At 35.0% G+C, this 7910-nt stretch overlaps 1 protein-coding gene across 3 annotated transcripts; it reads left to right on the top strand.

Annotated features, from left to right (window-relative positions):
- Positions 3466 to 5259, top strand: LOC105158608. 3 transcript variants are annotated; one of them, XR_002286821.1, is made up of 5 exons: positions 3467 to 3673; positions 3758 to 3905; positions 4302 to 4373; positions 4460 to 4558; positions 4897 to 5259. XR_002286821.1 is itself a non-coding variant. In XM_011075417.2 (5 exons), exons 1-5 carry the CDS (start codon positions 3670 to 3672, stop codon positions 5112 to 5114), a joined length of 507 nt encoding a protein of 168 aa, XP_011073719.1. In that variant the 5' UTR covers positions 3468 to 3669; the 3' UTR covers positions 5115 to 5258. The 3 variants fall into 3 exon arrangements, 2 of the variants coding, with proteins under 2 accessions (XP_020548523.1, XP_011073719.1); XM_011075417.2 differs by having other exon boundaries at positions 3468 to 3673; positions 3792 to 3905; positions 4897 to 5258; XM_020692864.1 differs by having other exon boundaries at positions 3466 to 3905.

Consider the following 7910-nt stretch of genomic DNA (forward strand, 5'->3'; position numbering starts at 1 on the left):
CACACACACACACACACACACACAAACACACACACACCCCACACGCACACACACACACACACCCACACACACACACGCACACCCCACACACACACACCGACACAAACATACACACAAAAAAAAAGAAAAAAGACGCATAGACAAAAAAATGTAAAAGCCGGAACAAGGGGCGGCATCGTTCAACAAAAAACTTCTTAAGTTTGTGGTCGATAAAATTGAAAAAGAAATGCAGTAGCTGATTAGAACATATAAAAATATATTTGTTGACATCGTGATCCTAACAGAAACCTGCTACACCAATTGGTTAGAAGATAATAACCACCCAAGGCATTTATCAGATTTTATCAATTCACCACTCATTTTCCCTCACTATATCCCCTTTAGTGAAGTAAATCAATCCAAGACCACTCTTGCTAACGATATATATTGAAAGGAAAAAAAAGAAGAGGGGCAATGCACTCTCACCTGTCCTGTTATTATTCTTCATTTCAATAAATACTCTTTCATATCAGGTAAACAAAAATGAGAATACACATTTATGCAAGCACACAAAAATATTACAAAAGACATAAATAGACCACAAAGACAAACAATACCCGTAATGAATATATAATGCTGCGAAACTATAGTGATATCTTGCACGTGAAAAAGGGTTGTCAAGATAGAAATGAAGACATAGAAATTGAAGTAGAATGGCAAACATAACAAGACGTAGAAGGCATTCGTTGGCGTAGAAGATAAAAGCAACACCTCACTTCTTTTATGTTCAAAATGGAAGTAAAACATGTTCTACCATGACACCCCCACACGCACACACACACACACACACACACACCACACACACACACACCCCACACGCACACACACACACACACACGCACACACCCCACCCAGACACACACCCCCCCCACACACCCCACACACACACAACCGACACACACATACACACACAAAAAAAAAAAAGAAAAAAGACGCATAGACAAGGAAATGTAAAAGCCGGAACAAGGGGCGACATCATTAATCAAAACTTCTTAAGTTTGGGGTAGATAAAATTGAAAAAGAAATGCAGTAGCTGATGTCTTCCTAATCCTCTTTTTATGCTACAGATCAGCAGAATAATGAGAAGAATCATCATCTGAATGTTGGTGACTCCTCCTCCTCCTTTTCTCCTTCCTACTCTTCTTCTTTCTTCGTGTACGCTTCAATTCCTGTAATTTATAAATGCAATTTACCTAATTTAGAAAAGTGCCTTCAATTTCTTAAAAATAAAAACAAAAAAGAGATAGAAACGTAACTTTAAGGTAATCCTACTACTCATACTGCTCAAAAGCAACATGAGATCAGAAAGTAAACCAAAATCCAAAATACTATGAATACATGGGATGGTTAACAGAAAGCAATTAGCACTAGGTTAGCTTTGTATTTACTAAGACATTTCAGCAAAAGCCCAAGCGACAAGTGACATAAATCACACAAGACGCCTCAACCTTTAACAAAGTTAGCATAAAAACTTGTAATGGATTTTGAATAATTCATGAAACTTACCTCTCTTCCAAAAAGTTAAAGCTAGTGTTTCCTTCCAGTAAATGGATCATTCACTTTCTAAAGAAAAGCCACAGGAATAGGTGTGCCGTTTATCAAACAACACTTGTAATGAGCATAAGATATTGCGAAGCTATGGTGATATTCTGAACGAGAAAAAGAATTGTGAAGATAGAAATGAAGACTTAGAAATTGAAGGAGAATGGCAAATGTAACAAGGCGCACATGGCATTAGTTGGCGCAGAAGATAAAAGCAACACATCACTTCTTCTATGTTCAAAATGGAAGTAAAACATATTCTACCATGACACACTCACACATACACACACACCCCACACACACACACACCGCCCAGACACACCCACGCACACACACATACACAAACACACACATACAAAAAAAAAAAAAAAAAAAAAACGACAAACACACACAAAAAAAAAAAAAAAAAAAAAAAAGACGCACACACACCTTATTCCCCCATCACGATAGTGTTACGTCATAAAAATATAAACTAATGCTCCAGATACCTTCAGCAAAAGGCTTTGATAACATTTGAAAAAACACACGTGCATAGAGAAGTATGCAACAAGAAGTAAAGCCAAGATTTAATTTTGGTGAGAAAAAATTAATCTCTAATGATTTAAGAGAATGAACCTCCAAGTGCTCATATACATGGTGAAAAAGAAATATCTATAAATAACTCTAACTACTTGCCACATACCCTCCCAACTCATCGACCACTAGTTCCTTCTAACTAAAGAGCTAACAACTAATAAAAGCGTGAAAAAGCCTAACTAATCATAAAATCGTAGAAGCGATTCTATATATTTTAACTTAGGCGAGTAACTTCTTTAGTATCTTCAACTTGTTTCAACTAACTCTTGAAGCTAAACCCCCAGCTGAACCTCGAGCTGTAACTACTAATTGTTGTCTTGTTATAGTAAGGTGGGCCTTTTGGTACGTTTTAAACTTTATGGGGTGTTTGTCCCACGAGGTATACTTAGAGGGTGGTAAATGTATTTAACTCAAAAAGTAATAAATTCCCATATGATATTTTTCATATTCAAATTAGTATGTTATTTTAACTGTGGTTTTAAATAGTTTAAATGAAATGATTATTTTTGAATCATAAATAGTTCATATATTGATTTGTCCTTGTCTTATGATTCAAGGGGATTTTTGTCCAGTTTATTGTACACTTAATAAAAAATTAAAAGGGATTGGAATAATTAAATATTTTTATAGTACAATATTGTTATGGATGAGAATGGTATACTTGAGAGGTGTAAATTGTATTTAATCCTATGTTATGAATTTAATAGTCGGTATTATGATCAGTTTTACCCTAACGAGTGCATAACTGATTTTGATAGAAATAATTTTTTAAAAAGTGATTATAACTTTTGAAACCACAATTTTTATATAGATGCAATTTGTAGCTAAATTAATCCAAAATAACCTCATTGTTACAAGTAATGAATAATTTAAAAAATTATTTAATTGGCACAATAGGTAATTAAATAAAAATTAATTATGATGGTATTAAAAATTATAGATAGGAACTTTCATCAAAATGTAGTTATGACTTAATTATTTTATGAAACTGATTGTTGAAAAATGAGCTAAGCTACAAAAAAAAAAAAATATTATGTTTGAACTCAGAACATAAATTTCAGATGCTCAATCAAAAAGTCAAAATTTGACGACGCTAAATGGACTTTAGTTTATTGCAGAATGATAGTAATTAAAGTTGGGCCATTTCTCTTAAATCTTACTTACTCTTTTAAAGAGAAAAAGATGAGAACAAAATTGAACACAAATAATTGACCATATCTAACATTAGGATCCTCTAATTCACAAGTTCTCATCTTACATAAAGGCCCATTTCCAATATCTTGACTTTCTACTCACATATAATTAGAACTCCACAACATCACACGAGTCTCCAGATTCGCAAAGGACAGAAACACAAAACACATTTAACTTCCAAGAATCATTCATCATCTTCATAAATGTTTTCCCCTTTTATGTGGGTTCTTAATCATTGTTGTTATTTTCAAGATTTTTGACCCTGAAAATCCAAACCCCTCTTAACTGAATCTGAAAATCATCATCTGCAAGCTAAAAATGAGTAAGTGTGTTAGAAATCATGATTCTTGGACATATTTTTTTGTTTAATTCTATTGTTTCCTCATATGGGTTTTATGGTTTTGAGATTTTTGTTTTTTCTGGGGGGTTGGGTGGATTAGTGTATGCAAAGGTGAAGGTGAAGGAAGAGATTGAGGAAGCTGATGAATGTGGTTATGAGAAGAGTTCTTTGAAGACATTTGAATGGCTGTCTTTGGATCATTTTCCTTCTTCTGGTATGATCCCCCCACACAATCACACAATGTTAATTGTTTTCTTATTGAAAAATATATGTATGATTTATTCTTTATTATTTTCTTGGAGTGTTGTCTTGTTTTTCCTCCTTCTATTTATAACAACATCATTTGTTTCTTGTTCTGCTCAAACTCCTGGTTGTTTAGGAATGTGGTTGTAACTCTAGTTTAATTCTTATGTCCGTTTTTTACTTCTATGTTAGCTATGGTCATTGCCCTTGTTGGGTGGATTGTTTGATGGAATTGCATAAATGATAATTATCAAAATCTTAGCATGTCTAATGGAGATGGCATTCTTGGATACATGATGAGCATGAAGCTTTGTTCATAAGCCTATTAGAACTTTGTGGGCACTAGTTGCTTTTCTTGGATGTGCAGGTGCATCTCAACGATTGGTCGTGAATTCAAATGTCCCGAAATCTTCAAGACCTAGCCTTCAAGCATCCAAAGGTTTGATACATACTAGCTTACTTTTATCGTATACCATATCGAATGATCTAAATTAATCAAAACCACCTACTCAATTCATCTATCAGAAAAGGCAAACAATAAACAAAGGGTGGTGGTTGCGAAGAACCATAAAAATGGACGAGCTGCTTCAGCCCCTCGTCCACGTGCCATTTTGTCAAGTCCAGGTAACGATTGCATATTTGAGTTTTTCTTTGTACATCAGTGTCCCGCTAAATAGTCACCATAATTGGGATTTTCTGGATTGAAAAACCAATTTTGTATTACAATAGTATTGATGATAGACAGAGTATACTATATATTAGGTCTTACCTTACCATATTTTGAAGTTTAACAAAGCCAATTACATACTTAATTCCACTGCTAGTAGTTAGGGTAACAAATGGAACATTTTCGATAAGGGTTTAAGTGTAGTTTCAAAACTCGAAGAGGGTAAAATATAATATGCTATTTCAAAAGGAGTTTATGTGTAAATCACCCTTTATTTTTCATTTTTGGTTCTCAGAAAATGATGGGATCCTATGGAGCAAAACACAGACAAGAAAAGAACTACTTTCAGCTCTAAAAAGTCATAATTTATGTCAGAATAGACATACGAGATGCAAAGTCTTCCCAAGATCTGAACGTGGAGTAGTCACACAAATTCACAACAAAGAATCATTTGAGAAGAAGCAGGACATTCGATCAAAAGAAAGAACAACTCGAGCTGATTCAAAAGGATAATCCCATCATTATTCTAGACCTAAGTTTTTAATGAGACATTGTAATTAAAACTATTCTATGTATATAAATATGTTAATAATATTGGAGAAATATGAGAAAATAATTTTGAGCAAATCCTTTGATGTGATACTGAAATTGGCTGCATCCAACTCCAGTGTGTTAGAAGAGAGTTGGTGTTAAAACCACCGAGTCTCCTACAATACCATGGCTATCAATAGACTGGTGCATTTCTAGAGTAATCGTGCTTAATCACATCCAATACAATACAAAAAAAGATAATTTTACTGACAATATATTTATAGTGACAACATAAAAATAGTTAAAACAACTATTTGTTGCAATTAGGTAGTCAATATACTTGTGGAAAAAATGCAAATTTCGTCTTGCAACTTAAGGGCGTAACATTTTTTATTCTGCACAAATTATTTTTTTTTTTTTTGATAATTTAGTCTTGTAACTTTAAATTTTTGGAATTTTAGTTATTTTTCTGCCGATTTGGCCAAAAAAGTTAAATGTGATTTGCACATGACCCGATTAATTTATAATTTCAGTCATGTAAATCAATTTGTACAGAACCAAAAATGTTGATCTCCCAAGTTGCAGATTCTATATTAAAGTAGAACGAGTGTCCTCCATAGAGAATGTAGTAGATCCATTATTTGAACTTTTGAGTCAAAAAGTATCTAAAGGACATGCCTCAGATATATGGTTGTTAACCTTAGGGTAAGTGCGAGATTATTAGGAAAGTGTCTGGTGTGCAACTAGACTATAGATACTAGCCAGGTTGCATAGTGTAATTACCATGTTGTAAACTATCTTTTTCGTCTCACATCAATAAGAATGTATTCTTCATTCATATCTGTGTTACAAACTTTATAATAAAATGAAGTTCCTAAGTCATACATGGCTATGGTCCATGATCATGCATTTTATGTTGATCATAAAATATGCATGATGGAATTGGTCTTAAACATTTTATATTCACGAACATTGAGATGGGAATATCAATGATCCCATGAAAACTTGTCCACACAACCATGCACATATCTAGAATGTCTCGTTTCATAGACAATGGTATAGAGACACTAGCGTCTTGGGGTTATTAAGTCATAAGAGTTGTGAACCCATGACTATCACCAAAGTCAACCTAAGGGTCATATATTTACATGGAAAAACTCATCCCCTAAAACTTGATTAATTAAATGATTGAACTAATTTATGAATTAATAATATTAATTCATGGGAAAATGCAATTTAATGCAAATGGTGGAATAATATGTGTATAGAATTAATTAAGTAGTGTATTAATCTATTTTGGGTTTAATTAATTTGTGGAGAAATTTAATTAGATTATATTAATACATGTCTAATTGGATTGGACAAAACCCAAAACAATAGAAAAATAATTAATAGGATTAACTAAATTGAGTCTGAGTTAATTTATTGGACAAATTAATTAATGGGTTAGAGAATTCATTGGCTCAATTAAAATTAAATAAATTGAGCTCAAAGCCCAATTTCCTAGCAAAGCCCATATAAGATGGGGTCTTGTTTGCAATTTAGAGAAAGTTGAGGGAGATGGAAAAATTAGTAAGAAGTATAGTTTAACATTAATGGGATTACTAATAAGATTAGTAGTCTTAATGCAAGACTAACTCTTGCATTGCACCACCTTAAATAGAAGGCACGAGGAGGGGCAAGATACGGCAGAAGCATTCAAAATTCTCTCCAAAACAGGCTTGCAAGATCACTACAAGAAAATAGGGTTCTCTACAAGGCTGACATGGAATCTATTGGTGCATTTGAACAGGGGTTGGATCTATTTGCTTCCTTATCAGGGCTCTGGGTTAATGCACATAAAAGTCACCTAATTATATCCCGACCAGCTCATGGGATACGGGACCAGTTGCTAGCAGTGCTCGAATTTTAGAAAGGGCATCTTTCGATGAGGTACTTGGGACTTCACCTCCTTTCCTCCAGACTATCTACAGCCGACTGCCAGCCGATGTTGTTGAAGATCGATCAGCGCATGCAAGGATGGGAAGGAATGGCGTTGTCGTATGCAGGACGTATTCAGATCATTAAATCTGTTCTCATGACATTGAGCGTATATTGAACTTCAGCATTTCTTCTGCCCAAAAGGGCGATTGAGAAGTGGCTGAAATATTTCTTGTGAAAAGGTACGACGAATCAGGATATGCAAATATTGCTTGGAGGGAGGTTTGCAAACCGATTGATGAAGGCGGTCAGGGATTGCGTGATATTGCAACCCTCAATCGTGCATTGATGTGTAAAAAGCTATGTGACGTGATACGCTGCGATAGGACAACTATTTGGGCTGAATGGCTGCATAATGGGTGTTTACGGGAAGCGGAGGTTCGTGGGGATGGAGTAAGCTTCTCCGCTTACATACCTTATTGAGGCTGATGGTGGAGTATCGGATTGGAGATGGGTATACTGTCTATCTTTGGCAGGACCGTGGCATGAGCTTGTCCCTTTAATTCACAGATTTCTGTGGGGGCCACGACTACTGGGTCTAGGTGTTCAGGAGAAACTCAACAGTGTTATTCTGGATGGGCATGGCATTGGACCATCAACTCGTATCATCTTGAGTATTTAGAAATCCTACAGACGCTACCTACGATCCATGGAGGGAATGATTCCGTTATATGGCGTTGTAAGGATGGTCTACCTACTGTAGCGTCTCCTTTTTGATGTCTGGACCCACCAGGACCCAAGGTAGGCTGGTCTTCACTACTTTCGGGTTCCTTGAAGATTCTGAGACAGAACTTCATC

Source organism: Sesamum indicum, linkage group LG3 (assembly GCF_000512975.1).
Source record: "Sesamum indicum cultivar Zhongzhi No. 13 linkage group LG3, S_indicum_v1.0, whole genome shotgun sequence".
Lineage (NCBI taxonomy): Eukaryota > Viridiplantae > Streptophyta > Magnoliopsida > Lamiales > Pedaliaceae > Sesamum > Sesamum indicum.